This window comes from Aedes albopictus, unplaced genomic scaffold, assembly GCF_035046485.1.
Source record: "Aedes albopictus strain Foshan unplaced genomic scaffold, AalbF5 HiC_scaffold_26, whole genome shotgun sequence".
Lineage (NCBI taxonomy): Eukaryota > Metazoa > Arthropoda > Insecta > Diptera > Culicidae > Aedes > Aedes albopictus.
The window spans coordinates 17,223-34,199 of record NW_026917046.1 but is presented as its reverse complement, the minus strand read 5'-3'; the positions used below and the strand labels follow the sequence as shown (position 1 = coordinate 34,199).

Here is a 16,977-nt window from a genome sequence, read left to right as displayed (position 1 = left end):
GCCTCTGATATCCCTACACCACATCCGTTAGGTTTGACAAATTTCGAAGCAAAAACAGTACCTATATTATTATGTTTTAGGTTGTGCATTTGTTATTTCTTTAATTCTAATATAGAAATCAACACTTAGGACCAATTTCTTTACCTCCGCGTAACTCGTAAAGCTAGTTTACCCATATAGTTAAACCAGGTTCATGGCCTAAGTAGACGTGAAGAAATTAATCTGAATACATAGTTCTTCATCAATAGATTAAATGCTAAATATCCTAAAATCGGATTTGAACAATTTGTTTCCAGAAAATACGTAATATGTTAACGTAACAATAAATTCTAATAATCTATATTTCAAAACGTACGTTTCCGTACAAAAGATCGCCAAACGACGACGTCCTTCTACCTAAACGACCGGTCCTTGCACTGCTCCCAACACTGTCATAACGGTTCCTCAATCAGCACCTTCCGTCGCGCCACCACGTAGCAGCGAGGGAACTGCTCCCTGAGCGACCGGATCACTTCCGGTGAGCAGTAATCGGCCATTGCCAGCTCCAACCATCGCAGTTCCCGCATCGAACGGATCAGCTTCTGCAGCACCGAAGGGGAAATTAACGGAGCGTCCAGAATCAGCTTTTGTACTGGAATCTGCTGGGTGGCGGGGATTTCTTCTTCCGGGAAGACGTCCAGTATGTTCCAGCACTTGAAACGGAGCTCCTTGGGGGCGTGGGTGGCGCAAAATTCCAGGAACGGTCCCAGGATTATGTTGGCGGCCGGTTCGCTGAGGACCAAGCGTTGAAGGGAGGGAATCTTGGAGCAAATGGCGCCATGCAGCTCGAAGAAGCGTCCTTCGTTGGTGCGAGACGTCAGGTGGAGCATTTCCATTACCGCCAGGCTCGGGAAGGCACACTGGACGAAGGTGTTGAACTTGCCTTGGTGGACGATACGCGTTGAGTAAAGGGAGAGTTTTTGAAGACTTTTCGTTGGTATGTACGAATCTAAGGGAACATTAACAGCTGCTTCTTCGATTCTTAGGTGCTGCAGATTCTTTAGCTCACAGATGGCTCTAAAGCTGTCCTGCAGGAAGTAATCCAAGCTGAGACATAGGAACTGAATGTGTACACACGATCGGCAAAGATTCTGGATAACCCGATCGTCTATGTTACACCGCAGGGTTACTTCCCTTAAGAGCGGTAGTTGATGGAAGAACAGATCAATCAACTCAACCTCTAATTCTGATGCTCCTGGAAGAATTTCCAAATCGACGCAGTAGAAGTTGAGTTTTTCCAGACGAGGAAATTGCATCTCACAAACCGTAAGGAAGTAATCCTCTGATAGAAACCAAATCTCCAGCTCGACCAACTGCGAGCTGAAATAGCGTAGGAACAACCGGGCCTCTTCCGAGTAGTAGCTGATCTGCATGTGCAACCGCGTGATGTTGGGGGTGATATCCTTCATTGAAGGAATCAAGCTGAGCAGATTATTCTCCAGATAAAGTTCCTCCAGCTTGTCCATCGGATGAAACTCCAACTCCCCTCGACTATAGTCGAAATTGCACGCATCGATGTGTAAATGGCGGAGATTTGAACAAAGCTTCGTAATATCTGCAAACAGCGCCAACTTTACCGGAACGAAATTGTTCGGTATGAGCTTCAGCGTTTCCACCTTCCGGCAGAAGTGCCTCAGAATGTCCACCAGCAGTTCGTACTTCTCCGAATCGTACCCAAAATAGAACACCAAGTGCCGGTACTGGCGTGAACTGGCCAGCAGCGTCCGGTGGTAGTTACCCTCTTGACCGGTGTTCCGGGCGAAATCGACCACCAGCTGGACCGTGGACCAATCGAACGGCTTCAGGGTGGACCACCGGCGGCTGACTTGAAGGGCCGAGCGGCGATCGTCGAGGCTCAGGAACAGGAGTATTTGCTCCAGCATCTGCGGGGGGATGATGGAAAAGCAGTTATTTACTGTTACCACTTCTGTCCAAGCAGAAGAACCTGCTGTACAGCTTGTACCTACCTCGTCGGGAAGATCTTGAATGGTCGTTTTTGAGCACATTTCCGTTTCCTTCCCGGACATTATTCCTCTTCTGACAAGCGTTGCACATAAACTTTCACAATTTTCCGGTAAAAAACACTTTACATTGATTATTTTTATAAAATCGGGCACTGCATCGCAATGAAGCGCGCGCTTGGTTTGCGTGGGAGTGATGATAAGTATCAGAATCAAAATAAACAACATCTGATATTTTCGTCGGCAGAATAAGGACGTACCAGAACAAACGCAGTACTAGAAGCGTGTGGCAGTACAAGCAGCATTTCAAATGACTAGTGACCGCTAGGTGGACTGACGTCGAAGTTTATTTCATACACGCTGAGAAGAAGTTATTCAGAAATGGGTAAGATTTACACATGTGAATTATAGACACTATAGATTCCATAGACACGCGGAGACGAAGACAACTGTAGCCAAACGAACTGTCAGTTCGTGTAGCCAAACGAGCATGACGTCACGATTTCAATAATTTGTATGGTGATGTAATCAATTCTCTGTTACTGCAATGAATCCAGAAGAAACGCGTAGGGATAATGATTTTGTTTCTAATTTGCAACTTTTTGCCCCAAGGCACAAATCGCTGCGATGCGGAACGAGTGCAAGCCAATGATTTGTCCATACAAGAAAAATGATTTTACTTTTAATGTGGTGGCGCCATCTCTGAGAAAAAAAGCTTTGATTTCTTACTATTAGAAACAAAATCATTATACCTACGCGTTTCTTTTGGATTCATTGCAGTAACAGAAAATTGATTACATCACCATACAAATTTCAAGTTGTTTACTTCTTTTTTCCTGACTGGCATTTTCCACCCGTGTTGCGCATGATGTTTCGAGTGGATAGGTGCCAGGCGGCGCCGCTGTATATGTGAAAAACACATGGAACACGAGCGCCGTCTATGATTCCGTAGCGCAAACTTTTCTGCTTGTTTACACTGTCATCACGTTTTCCGCATTTATCCGAAAAGCGCCACTACCGGCACTTTAGCATAAGCGCAGCTGCTTACTTCCTATTGGCTTTCAAGGGCAAAACAAAACATACTGTTACCCATCTTTGTTTCGGTAGCGCAACTACCGAACTGATGATGTTTACCTTTTTTACATACCTATCAACATAATCTGTTGGGGGAATTATTTTATTTTTCCTACTTACAACCCACATCCGACAATTTTTTTAAGTGGGAATGGTAGAACTTTCAATTCCCTCGGTCGCACGTACATTAGTTTTGCATTTTGTTCCACCATTTTCGTGAAAAATGAGATCCGGCTTGTGCAAGTGAGGAGTTGAGGTTAGAATTGTAGGATATTCTAGGTTAGATTTGCTATCCACTTCGCCTGAACGATTTTCAGACCCAGAAATATCGTACTTCTAATTAGTTTTCACTGCCGTAAAAAATACTGTTATGCTCAGAATAAGCAGTTATACCTTCGGATCACACTCATTTACTCGTAAATCTCAATCTGACTGTAAAAAAATGAATTTCTTTCCAATGTTTTGAAACCCCGAACGAATTTGACATTGCTTTCGGGAAGCATCATCACGACGACGACAACACTCCCAAGCGGTCGAATCGTCGTTTTGGGGGCGAATTCTTATGCGTCGGCGAACCCCAAATTAGAATGCCGACGCCGAACTTCGCCGAAGTTTTGACTTCCGAAGTTCCAACTTTTTCTCGGATGATCAATATTGCTCAACCATGTCTCCGCGAATCTACACTGAAAAAAGTTTCCACATTGTTTTCATCTGATTTTCACATGGACTGTTTCCATACACGTATCCATTGAATTATATGGGAATATTACATAGATTTTGCGAAGTTATGTGATTTTCCAATAGAAGTTATGTGATTTCCTAATGTTTTTCATATACCGTATCGATTTCGTGTGAAATTTCCAATGAAATTTTCATCGGAAAATCCAATAACAGTTATATAGCCAAACTAATGGAAATTTTCCATGTGATATGTGATTTATTTTTTCAGTGTATGGAATCTATAGTGTCTATAATATTTTACCTGGCTTTCTCAGTCTGGGGAAATTCAAAACGACTAGTTTTGTATTGCCCGACGTTTCGGCCTTGTTTATTTGGCCTTTTTCAAGGGTAAACTAAAATAGAGTATACAATTTTGGTATCACAACATAGAACAGAAAACATAACATAAAACTACACCTACACTGTCTGTCGTTCTTCGTTACATTTATATATGCCGCAATTTTCATGTTGGGCTTCTTGTATGCCTGGATTTTGTAAATAACACTTATTAGGGACATTTAACATTTTATACCATATTCAAAAACTTACGAAATAACTATTTGATTTTGTTTGGGGACACTGGACTGGACACACCTATTATCAACGACCTGGACTGTACTCTATTTTAGTTTACCCTTGAAAAAGGCCAAATAAACAAGGCCGAAACGTATTGTATTGCCCGACGTCGCCCGTAGTCGTTTTGAATTTCCCCAGACTGAGAAAGACAGTTAAAATATTCAACAAATTTCCAGTCGAAACTCTCGTCAGTGTCTGGATGTGCATCCAATCGAAATATCATGCACAACACGGGTGGGAAATGCCAGTCAAGGTAAACAAAAACAACTTGAAGTGGGAAACAAGCAGCTGCGTTAATGTTAAAGTGCCGGTAAAGGCGGTAGAGGTGCTTTTCTGTTAAGGCTCAATGAATGAATTACCTACATCGGCTGTTTTCCTACTCTCCGCATCGACCAATGTGGCGCTAGCTTCTATGCGCGAAAAATTGCTAAAAGTAAATCGCAAAAATATTGTATGGCGAATACAATCTAAAGGCAAATTTCTCGAAGTGGAAGACATTATTCGAAAAAATATTTGGTAGTGGTTGTGCACAATGGTGACCACTATTAAGGCTACCGAATATTTTTTCGGGAAAAGCTTTCTATTTCAAGTAATTCGAGTTTAGATGCATTTCGCCATACAAAATTAAATTGATTTACTCCTGATGATCAACTGTGGCTGCGCGCAAAGCGGGTAGTTCATTGAAACATTTCAAGTGGTGAATAAAGTTAGTATGGGAAATTAACCGATTGCAGCGCCACGCGATTGCCACATGTGTTGCCGATTTCAAATGGCCGTTAAATTCCTTACACAGTTTCGGAACTGGACTTGGATGTCTGTTCTCTGTGTTACAATGGCGACGAGGAGAAAATTAATGAATTAAATGCTTTGACTGTTTTCCTACTCTCCGCATCGACCAATGTGGCACTAGATTCTATGCGCGAAAGATCGCTAAAAGTAAATCGCAAAAATATTGTATGGCGAATAGCATCTAAAGGCATATTTCTCGAAGTGAAACACATTATTCGAAAAAATATTTGGTAGCGGTTGTGCACAATGATGACCGGTTTGGTGCCTACCAAATATTTTTTCGGTAAAAGCTTTTCATTTCGAGAAATTCGAGTTTAGATGCTTTTCGCCATATAAAATAAAATGATTTTACTCCTGTTGAGCAACATTGAACCACAGAGAACAGACATCCAGGCACAGAGAACAGACATCCAGGCTAGAACAAATTTCAATCAGAAAGTTGTGTAAGGATTTGAATCTTCACTTGAGTAAGGTTGCAAACCAATATACGATGACAACACTAACGCCGCCAAACACCATATTGCCACAGTCAGTGGTGAAATGAAACATTTCAAGTGGTGAATTTAATTAGTATGTTAAATTAACCGATTGCAGCGCCACGGTATTGCCACTTGTGTTGCCGATTTCAAATGGCCGTTAAATTCCTTACACAATTTCGGAACTGGACTTGGATGTCTGTTCTCTGTGATTGAACGCACTCCTTGCCGGTAATCCATTGTTTTCGCATGAAAAAGGGATGTAAACAAAATGAACATTTTGATTCGGACGTCGGATGGACGATTAAAGGTGAAAGAAAGACTGCAATGAAAAATCAAATGATCTGCTTTCCAATCGATACCGATTTGGTTTTATCGTTGCTGTTCTTTGTTGTGCTGTTGTTGCGAAGAGTTTAATCTTACCTAGTTTGGGTAGTGGCTACGGTTAAGATAGCTCAGATCAATCTTCAGCATAAAAGAACAGCAACGATCAATCTTTGCAGACTTATGCAAAATGGTACAGCCCAAGTGGCCTTTGTACAAGAACCTTACTTTCGTAAGGGAAATTTCTATCTAGGGAACCTTGTGAACCCGGTGTTTGCCACTTTCAGTAAACATGAAATGGCAAACTCGCGTGTCATGCCTCGAGCCTGTGTGCTTGTCAACAACGCAATAGTTGCTACACTCATCTCTGAACTAACCACCAGAGATGTATGTGCTATCACAATGAATTAACTACATCGGCTGTTTTCCTACTCTCCGCATTGACCAATGTGGCGCTAGCTTCTATGCGCGAAAAATCGCTAAAAGTAAATCGCAAAAATATTGTATGGCGAATACAATCTAAAGGCAAATTTCTTGAAGTGGAACACATTATTTGAAAAAATATTTGGTAGTGGTTGTGGACAATGGTGACCACTATTAAGGCTACCAAATATTTTTTCGGGAAAAGCTTTCTATTTCAAGTAATTCAAGTTTAGATGCATTTCGCCATACAAAATTAAATGAATTAACTACATCGGCTGTTTTCCTACTCGCCGCATCGACCAATGTGGCGCTAGCTTCTATGCGCGAAAAATCGCTAAAAGTAAATCGCAAAAATATTGTATGGCGAATACAATCTAAAGGCAAATTTCTCGAAGTGGAAGACATTTTTCGAAAAAATATTTGGTAGTGGTTGTGCACAATGGTGACCACTATTCAGCCTACCAAATATTTTTTCGGGAAAAGCTTTGTATTTCAAGTAATTCAAGTTTAGATGCATTTCGCCATACAAAATTAAATTGATTTACTCCTGCTGATCAACTGTGGCTGCGCGCGAAGCGGGTAGTCCATTGATTTACTCCTGCTGATCAACTGTGGCTGCGCGCAAAGCGGGTAGTCCATTGATGTATCTGTTGGAAACCTCAACAGGAAATACGTCTATTGTTCTGTGTATTTACCGCATGATGAACCATCCCCTACGGATGCTTTCAAACAAGTCATCGCATACTGCACTTCAAAAGGCCTTCCGCTAATTGTTGGCAGTGATGCTAATGCTCACCATATCATCTGGGGCAGCTCAGACATTAACTTGAGAGGCTCCAGTTTGATGGAGTACTTAAGTAGTACAGATCTTGCATTACTTAACATAGGTGTAGGGATTGAGAGGGATACTGAGAAAGTGAGAAACAGGGCATATAGCATTGGCAGCGGCAAAGCGCTTTCAGAAAAACAAAGCAAACGGTGAAAATGAAAAGATGCTTCAGTCTTGTAAAGTGAATTGAACGAGAGAGTTGTGCAGCTCTCAGCTCTGCTAAACGCGGGTCAGAATCGGAGGAATCGGCTGCTCCAGGTGTGTCAGTCCCTTCCTTCGGACACTACAATGGCGCAGTCGGTAGGTAAGCTCCCAGAAAATGTTGTGTTTTGTTTGGTTGGTGATTTTTTTCGGCAATAATAGCGTAATGGATGATAGCGTCATATGAGCGAAAGGAGGTAGAAGGGAGATTTTTCCGCGCCGATCGCATCCACAGGGCACAGCTGCTTTGTTTCTTTGTTTTTTTAGAGATGAAGTTAGAGTGGAAAGTGGCTTGTTTTGTGTTTTTCTATGTCAGGTGATAGATACGTTGAGATTTAGCGGATTGTGTTACCAAAACAAACAAAGCTGCGTGTTGAAAATGGAAGAGCTTGGCTGCGACGACGCTTTTTGGAGTTTTGTTTATTGCGACATTTGCACCCATTTAGACTCGGCCCAAATTCGTTATTATCACAGTCGAATTCCGCATGACTTCCAGCAGCTAATGTACTCAAGTTCGCTTGAGTACATGACAGCGGCGTTGGATGCACAAGTCAACGAAATAAGTTTGATTACTGTAAAATCGAGTGTAAAATGTGACTGAGAAATGATAATTCAGTGGGTTTCTAAATTATCGTAGTAGTAGATCTACATTTTTTGTGGTGGAAAGTTCGCAGAATTTTCTATTGCACGGGTAGTAAAGTTTCAATTTAATGGCTTTTCATGTAAAATAACGGTATTAATTGCTAGTTCAACTGCGGAAAAAATTAGAAAAGTTCGTTTATATGTTTCCTTGTCTGTCGGTTGAGCCGCTGGCTGAGAAATTATCAATAGTTGTGAGAAATCAATATTAATTTCGTTACTCGTTAGACTCCGTATTCTAAATACTAAAGATTTTTTTATAGAAAACCACAATGCAAAACGAATTCCCTTGAGAGGGTAAGCCGCACCAAGAAAGCGAATTCCCCCGAGAGGGAAGCTAAAAGCGAATTCCCCCGAGAGGGTAAGCTAAAGGCGAATTCCCCCGAGAGGGTAAGCCGCATCGAAAAAGCGAATTCCCCCGAGAGGGTAAGCTAAAAGCGAATTCCCCCGAGAGGGTAAGCTAAAGGCGAATTCCCCCGAGAGGGTAAGCCGCATCGAAAAAGCGAATTCCCCCGAGAGGGTAAGCTAAACGCAAATTCCCCCGAGAGGGTAAGCTAAAGGCGAATTCCCCCGAGAGGGTAAGCCGCATCGAAAAAGCGAATTCCCCCGAGAGGGTAAGCTAAAAGCGAATTCCCCCGAGAGGGTAAGCTAAAAGCGAATTCCCCCGAGAGGGTAAGCTAAAGGCGAATTCCCCCGAGAGGGTAAGCCGCATCGAAAAAGCGAATTCCCCCGAGAGGGTAAGCTAAAAGCGAATTCCCCCGAGAGGGTAAGCTAAAGGCGAATTCCCCCGAGAGGGTAAGCCGCATCGAAAAAGCGAATTCCCCCGAGAGGGTAAGCTAAAGGCAAATTCCCCCGAAGGGTAAGCCGCATCGAAAAAGCGAATTCCCCCGAGAGGGTAAGCTAAAAGCAAATTCCCCCGAGAGGGTAAGCTAAAAGCGAATTCCCCCGAGAGGGTAAGCTAAAAGCGAATTCCCCCGAGAGGGTAAGCTAAAGGCGAATTCCCCCGAGAGGGTAAGCCGCATCGAAAAAGCGAATTCCCCCTAGAGGGTAAGCTAAAAGCAAATTCCCCCGAGAGGGTAAGCTAAAGGCGAATTCCCCCGAGAGGGTAAGCCGCATCGAAAAAGCGAATTCCCCCGAGAGGGTAAGCTAAAAGCGAATTCCCCCGAGAGGGTAAGCTAAAGGCGAATTCCCCCGAGAGGGTAAGCCGCATCGAAAAAGCGAATTCCCCCTAGAGGGTAAGCTAAAAGCAAATTCCCCCGAGAGGGTAAGCTAAAGGCGAATTCCCCCGAGAGGGTAAGCCGCATCGAAAAAGCGAATTCCCCCGAGAGGGTAAGCTAAAAGCGAATTCCCCCGAGAGGGTAAGCTAAAAGCGAATTCACCCGAGAGGATAAGCTAAAGGCGAATTCCCCCGAGAGAGTAAGCCGCATCGAAAAAGCGAATTCCCCCGAGAGGGTAAGCTAAAAGCGAATTCCCCCGAGAGGATAAGCTAAAGGCGAATTCCCCCGAGAGGGTAAGCCGCATCGAAAAAGCGAATTCCCCCGAGAGGGTTAGCTAAAAGCGAATTCCCCCGAGAGGGTAAGCCGCATCGAAAGAGCGAATTCCCCTGAGTGGGTAAGCTAAAAGCGAATTTCCCCGAGAGGGTAAGCTAAAGGCGAATCCCCCCGAGAGGGTAAGCTACATTGAAAGAGCGAATTCCCCCGAGAGGGTAAGCTACATTGAAAGAGCGAATTCCCCCGATAGGGTAAGCTAAATGCAAATTCCCCCGAGAGGGTAAGTTAAAGACGAAGTCCTCCGAGAGGGTAAGCCGCATCTAAAGAGCTAATTCCCCCGAGTAGGAAATCTAACAGTGAATTCCCCCGAGAGGGTAAGCCCCAACAGAAAGCGAAGGCGAATTCCCCGAGAGGGTAAGCCGAAACAAAAGTAAATTTCCCCGAGAGAGTTAGTAGAAAGCGAAGTCCCCCGGGAGGGTAAGCCGATGTTGATGATGATGAATGATGAAGGATAAATAATGAAGAATGTAGGATGAAGTATATAGAATGAAAGAAAATGGATGTAGGATAAACAATGAAAGATAGGATGTAGGATGATGATGATAAAGTTAAAGGATGAAGATTGAGGATGTAAGATGGAGCATGCAGGATGTAGTATGAAGTATGAATAATGCTGAATGAATGATAATGATGATTATGATGATGACAGAAAGGGTGGATTCAGTTGCAGAATAAATAAAGAAGTAGGAAAGGTAAAGGATGAAGAATGTAGGATAAAGGATGGATAAAGGATAAAGAATATAGGATGAAGGATAATAATTATGATGATGATGATAATGATGATGACGATGATGAAGGATGTATGATGGAGGATAAACAATGAAGGATGTAGGATGAAGTATGAAGGATCAAAGACCAAGAATGTAGGATGAAGTGTTAAGGATGAAGAGTAAGAATGTAGAGTAAAGGATAAAGGAAGAAGGACGTGGAAAAAAAGGATAGAGGATATAGCATGTAGGATAATGGATGAAAGATAGAGAATGAAGGATGTAGGTGAAGGCCAAAGGTCAAGAATGTAGGACGAAAGAAAAATTATAATCGATGAAGGATAGAGAATATAAGATGATGGATGTAGGATGAAAAAAAATGAAGGATGTATGATGATGTATTAATGATTAAGAATGAAGAAGGATAAATGATATAGGATGAAGAATGTAGGATTTAGGATGGACGATAAAGGATGAGGGATGGAGACTAAATGATAAAAGATGATGGATAAAGAATGAAGGATGTAGGATGAAGTATGAAGAAAAAAGATTATAAGATGTAGGAAGAATAATATAGGGTGAAGAATAAAGGTTAAAGAACAAATGATGTAGGATGGAGCATGCAGGAAGTAGGATGTAGAATGCAGGTTGTAGGATAAAGGATGATGATGATGATAAGGATGACGGATGTACGATGAAGGATGAAGAATTAAGGATGAAGAATGAAGGATTAAAGATGAAAGAATTTAAGAAGTAGAATGAAGGATAAATGAAGAAGTATAAAGGATATATGATGAAGGACAGAGTAGAATGTCAAGAATGTAGATGAAGGAAAAAGTATCAACGAAATAAGATAAATGATAAAGGATAGTGGATAAAGGAAGAAGGATATAGAATATATGTTCAAAGATTATGGATAAGGAATGGAGGATGTAGGATAAAGTACGACGGAAGATGAATATAAGATAAAGAGTGAATTATGTAGGATTAAGAATGATGGATATAGGATGTAGGATAATGTAGGAAGGATTAAGGATGAAGAAGGAAAAAAAAAATATAGGATGAAGCATAAAGTCAAGGAGGAGACGCTGAGCATATCTTTACTTGTGCCAATGGACTACCTGCTTTGCGCGCAGCCACAGTTGATCAGCAGGAGTAAATCAATTTAATTTTGTATGGCGAAATGCATCTAAACTTGAATTACTTGAAATACAAAGCTTTTCCCGAAAAAATATTTGGTAGGCTTAATAGTGGTCACCATTGTACACAACCACTACCAAATATTTTTTCGAATAATGTGTTCCACTTTGAAGAATTTGCCTTTAGATGATATTCGCCATACAATATTTTTGCGATTTACTTTTAGCGATTTTTCGCGCATAGAAGCAAGCGCCACATTTGTCGATGCGGAGAGTAGGAAAACAGCCGATGTAGTTAATTCATTATTCTCAGTGTTCCACCGAGTATTGAATTGTGTCTCAGTGTGCCTCGTTGTGCCACTGCTTGGTGATTTAGCTCGTGATTTAGATTCTGCTTGGCAACCACCGAGACTGTTTGTTTACATTTTGCAGGTCACATGCACACGGTTGCCTAGTTTTTTCACCAAATTCAAGTGCCAAAAGTGTGCCACACAGCTTGTAGAACAGTGTTTTTGGCACCTTTTGGCACACTGTTCCAAGCAACTAGCCCCTTGGATAAAGTATGAAGAATGTATGATGAAGGATAAAGAATGAAGGATAAAGGATGAAGAATGTAGGATTGAGGATGAAAGATGTAGACTAAATGATGAATAAAGAATAGAGGATGTAGGATGAAGTATGAAGAAAGAAGATTGTGAGATGAAGGAAGAATAATATAGGATGAAAAATGAAGGATTAGGATGTAGGATAACGGTTGATGTTTGTGATAATTATTATCATGATAGACGATGAAGGATAAAGGTTAAAGAATAAAGGATGTAGAATGGAGCATGTAGAAAGTAGGATGAAGAATGCAGGATGAAGGATAATGATGATAAGGATGACGAATGTACGATTAACAATGAAGGATGCAGGATAAAGAATGGAGGATTAAGGATGCAAGAAAAAAAATGAAGCATAAAGAATAAAGGATGTAGCATTTAGGAAAAAAATGTCGGATGAAGAATGAAGGATGTATGATGAAGGACAAAGGATAAAGGACAAGAATGTAGGATAAATGATAAAGGATAATATGGACGTAGGATGAAGAATGAATAATAAATAATGAAAGATTATGGATAAAGAATGGAGGATGTAGGATGAAGTATAACGGAAGAAGAATATAAGATTAAAAAAAATGATGTAGGATGGAGAATGAAGGATATAGGATATAGGATAATGTAGGAAGGATTGAGGATGAAGAAGGATAAATGATATAGGATGAAGAATAAAGTAAAAAGGATGTATGATGCAGAATAAATGATGAAGTATGTAGAATAAATAATGAAAGATGATGGCTAAATAATGAATGATGTAGGGAGAAGAATATAAGATAAAGGAAGAATGATGTAGGATGAAGAATAAAGGATAAAGGATGTATGATAAACAATGAAAGATGTAGGATGAAGTATGAAGGATTAGGGATGAATAATGTATGATAAAGGATGAGGGAAGAAAGATGTATAAAGGATACAGCATGAAGGATAAAGAATGAAGGATGAAGGACAAGAATGTAAGATAAGGAAAAGGGTAAAGGATAAATGATAAAAGCTAATGTATATTGGATGAAGGATGAAATATAAACGATGAAGGATGATGGATATGGGATGAAAAATGATAAAGGACATAGGATGAAGAATAAAGTATGAAGGACAAAAGATAGAGGTTAAGAATGTAGTATGAAGGATGATGGGTAAAGAACAAGATGAAGGAAGTAGAATGAATGGTGAAAGATGATGGATAAAGGATAAAGAATGGAGGATTAAGGATGCAAGAAAAAAATGAAGTAAAAAGAATAAGGGATGTAGCATTTAGGAAAAAAATGTCGGATGAAGAATGAAGGATGTATGATGAAGGACAAAGGATAAAGGACAAGAATGTAGGATAAATGATGAAGGATAATATGGACGTAGGATGAAGAATGAATAATAAATAATGAAAGATAATGGATAAAGAATGGAGGATGTAGGATGAAGTATAACGGAAGAAGAATATAAGATAAAAAAAATTGATGTAGGATGGAGAATGAAGGAGATAGGATGTAGGATAATGTAGGAAGGATTAATGATGAAGAAGGATAAATGATATAGGATGAAGAATAAAGTAGAAAGGATGTATGATGCAGAATAAATGATGAAGTATGTAGAATGAATAATGAATGATGATGGCTAAATAATAAATGATGTAGGGAGAAAAATATAAGATAAAGGAAGAATGATGTAGGATGAAGAATAAAGGATATAGGATGTATGATATACAATGAAAGATGTAGGATGAAGTATGAAGGATTAGGGATGAATAATGTATGATAAATGATGAGGGAAGAAAGATGTATAAATGATACAGCATGAAGGATAAAGAATGAAGGATGAAGGACAAGAATGTAAGATAAAGAAAAGGATAAAGGATAAATGATAAAAGCTAATGTATATTGGATGAAGGATGAAATATAAACGATGAAGGATGATGGATATGGGATGAAAAATGATAAAGGACATAGGATGAAGGATAAAGTATGAAGGACAAAAGATAGAGGTTAAGAATGTAGTATGAAGGATGATGGGTAAAGAACAATATGAAGGAAGTAGAATGAATGGTGAAAGATGATGGACAAAGAACGAAGAAAGTAGAATAAAGGATGAAGGATGATGATGATGATGAAGGATGAAGAATGTACGATAAAAAATGAATGGATGTACAAGGAATGATAAAGGATGAGGATTGTAGGATTATGAATGAAGGATAAAGAATATAGGATGAAATATATAGAATGAAGGATGATAGATGATGGATAAATAACCAAGGATGTAGTATGCAGTACGAAGGAGGAAGAATATAGGATGAAGGGCGAAGAATGAAGGTAAAATATAAAAGATGAAGGAAAAAAAGATGAAGGATGAAGAATAAAGGATAAAACATAAATGGTAAAGGATCAGTGTACGCAGAATATGGCACCGCAAGCGAAAAATAGGCAACAAAGAAGGCACAGCAACAACGCTTTGTTTTTTCGTTAGCAGATAATGACAAAATCGCTCCCAATTTTGTTCACAACAAAAACGGTAGGAATATTTGTCTCGTTCTATTCACATCGTGATTTTCACATTGTTTTACAACTAAAACTCAACTCTGAGGTTTGCGAGAGTCTTATTTTGTCCAAATGCTTATGCATTCGATAATGTGGGTCGAAAATTTCAGCAGAAAAGCCGGAATATCAACACACGCACGGCAAGCGATGTTTGTTTTATTGCTCTCTTCGCCTGACATGCGTTTGTTGCGGAGCGCCTTTGTTGCCAACATGCACCGCTTAGGACAAAGCGTTTGTCTTTCGGCGTGATCCGTTTTTCGTACCCTGTAAAGGATACAAGATAAAAGTTAAAAGAGAATGGATTAAGGATTAAGAATAAAGGGTAAAGTATAAAGGATATAGGATGTAGGTGAAGGATTAGGAATGAAGAATGATGATGATGAGTAAATATGGTTGATAGAAACATAAGTTCCTTAAAATTTTTAATATTCATAAGAATCAAAGAGTAGGACAGGAGGAGGATGTAGGGATTGAGAGGGATACTGAGAAAGTGAGAAACAGGGCATATAGCATTGGCAGCGGCAAAGCGCTTTCAGAAAAACAAAGCAAACGGTGAAAATGAAAAGATGCTTCAGTCTTGTAAAGTGAATTGAACGAGAGAGTTGTGCAGCTCTCAGCTCTGCTAAACGCGGGTCAGAATCGGAGGAATCGGCTGCTCCAGGTGTGTCAGTCCCTTCCTTCGGACACTACAATAGGCAACCGCCCAACCTTCATGGTATCTGCTAGAGAGGAAGTGTTAGATATAACGCTTTGCTCTAGCAGAATTAGTCACGAGCTGACCAATTGGCATGTGTCAGATGAAGAATCTTTATCTGACCATCGCTACATCTTTTTTGAACATTTTAATGTTACTTCGCAAACATTGCGTTTCAGGAATCCTCGGTCAACAAACTGGGATCTTTATACTGATCTGGTTGCAGCCAAATTTCATGGATATTCACCATCCATTGACACTCCAAGTGATTTAGATGATGCCGTTGATACTACAACGACCTTCATCATGGAAGCTTTTGAAGAAGCATGCCCTCTACGGTCTGTGAAGATCACAAGAGGAACCCCTTGGTGGAACTCTGATCTGGCGAAACTCAGGAAACAATGTAGAAAGAGTTGGAACAGACGACGTTCGGCTGGTTCGGAGGCTTTCAGGTCGGCTCGCAAGGCCTACAGGAAAGCTCTCCGGTCTGCTAAACGATCCGGCTGGAAAAACCTTTGTACAAATGTTTCCAGCTTGAGTGAAGTCAGCCGGTTAAACAAAATCCTTGCGAAATCTAAGGATTTCCGGGTGAACGAACTTCGTTTGCCAAATGGCGATCTGACTTCCTCTGATGAGGAAGTTCTGGAATGCTTATTCAGCACACACTTCCCTGGATGTGTAGATATTACATCTTCGGATGATCCTGATGTCTTTTCTTGTAGTTATGATTCTTTAGCTTCGGCTCGGAGTATTGTAACTATAGAATCGATTGAGTGGGCTCTTAATAGCTTTGCTCCTTTCAAATCTCCTGGGGCAGATGGGATTTATCCTATTTTGCTTCAGAAGGGATTTGATTATTTCAAACATGTTTTGAAAAAACTACTTGTTTGCAGTTTTGCTACAGGGTATATTCCCAAATCCTGGCGGGATATTACTGTAAAGTTTATTCCAAAAGTGGGTCGTGCGTCGTATGAAGAAGCAAAGAGTTTCAGACCTATCAGTTTGACCTCTTTTCTTCTGAAATGCTTAGAACGCATTGTGGATCATCACATCCGTGATGTTCATCTGGCCAACGTGCCTCTTCATGTGAACCAACATGCCTACCAATCTGGTAAGTCCACTGTGACTCTTTTACACAAGGTTGTTTACGATATCGAGAAAGCATTCGCTCAAAAGCAATCTTGTTTGGGTGTTTTCTTAGATATCGAGGGTGCCTTTGACAACGTGCCTTTCGATGCCATATTGGAAGCCGCACGGAGTCATGGTTTATCTCCAATGATTTCCAATTGGATTCACCAAATGCTCAAAAACCGGTATCTCTTCTCGACATTGCGTCTAGCAGGGATTAGGAAATTGAGTGTTTGTGGATGCCCCCAAGGGGGAGTCTTATCACCGCTTTTGTGGAATCTCGTAGCAGATACGCTATTGAGGCAACTCAATAATAGCGGTTTTCCTACTTATGGTTTTGCCGACGACTACCTAACATTGTTAGTTGGTATGTGCATCAGCACCCTTTTCGACCTGATGCAAAACGCCCTTCAGGTAGTTGAGGGTTGGTGTCGCCAATATGGCCTTTCGGTTAATCCGAGTAAAACATCTATTGTTCTTTTCACGGAAAGGCGAAACCGTAATGGCGTTCGACCTTTACGTCTCTTTGATTCTGAAATCGATGTGACTGAACAGGTAAAGTACGTTGGAGTCATTCTTGATTC

At 40.6% G+C, this 16,977-nt stretch overlaps 1 protein-coding gene and 1 long non-coding RNA gene across 2 annotated transcripts; both read right to left on the bottom strand.

Moving 5' to 3' along the window:
- Positions 1-388: 388 nt before the first annotated feature.
- Positions 389-2,200, bottom strand: LOC109402455 (uncharacterized). Its single transcript, XM_019675143.3, has 2 exons — positions 2,007-2,200; positions 389-1,922 (listed from the first exon to the last, which is right to left on the bottom strand). The coding sequence occupies exons 1-2, from the start codon at positions 2,064-2,066 to the stop codon at positions 432-434; spliced, it is 1,551 nt and encodes a 516-aa protein (XP_019530688.3). The 5' UTR covers positions 2,067-2,200; the 3' UTR covers positions 389-431.
- A 1,846-nt stretch (positions 2,201-4,046) lies between these two features.
- On the bottom strand, positions 4,047-4,417 carry LOC134284530 (uncharacterized). Its single transcript, XR_009995825.1, has 3 exons — positions 4,344-4,417; positions 4,216-4,279; positions 4,047-4,147 (listed from the first exon to the last, which is right to left on the bottom strand). It is a non-coding gene; the product is annotated as an uncharacterized LOC134284530 (long non-coding RNA).
- Between the last annotated feature and the right edge of the window lie 12,560 nt (positions 4,418-16,977).

Bases quoted from the DNA above. Each gene is read 5' to 3' on its own strand.
- LOC109402455 (XM_019675143.3), bottom strand. From the start codon at position 2,066: ATGTCCGGGAAGGAAACGGAAATGTGCTCAAAAACGACCATTCAAGAT. The intron at 1,923-2,006 runs GTAGGTACAAGC...ATCCCCCCGCAG, and splicing joins TTCAAGATCTTCCCGACGAG to ATGCTGGAGCAAATACTCCT.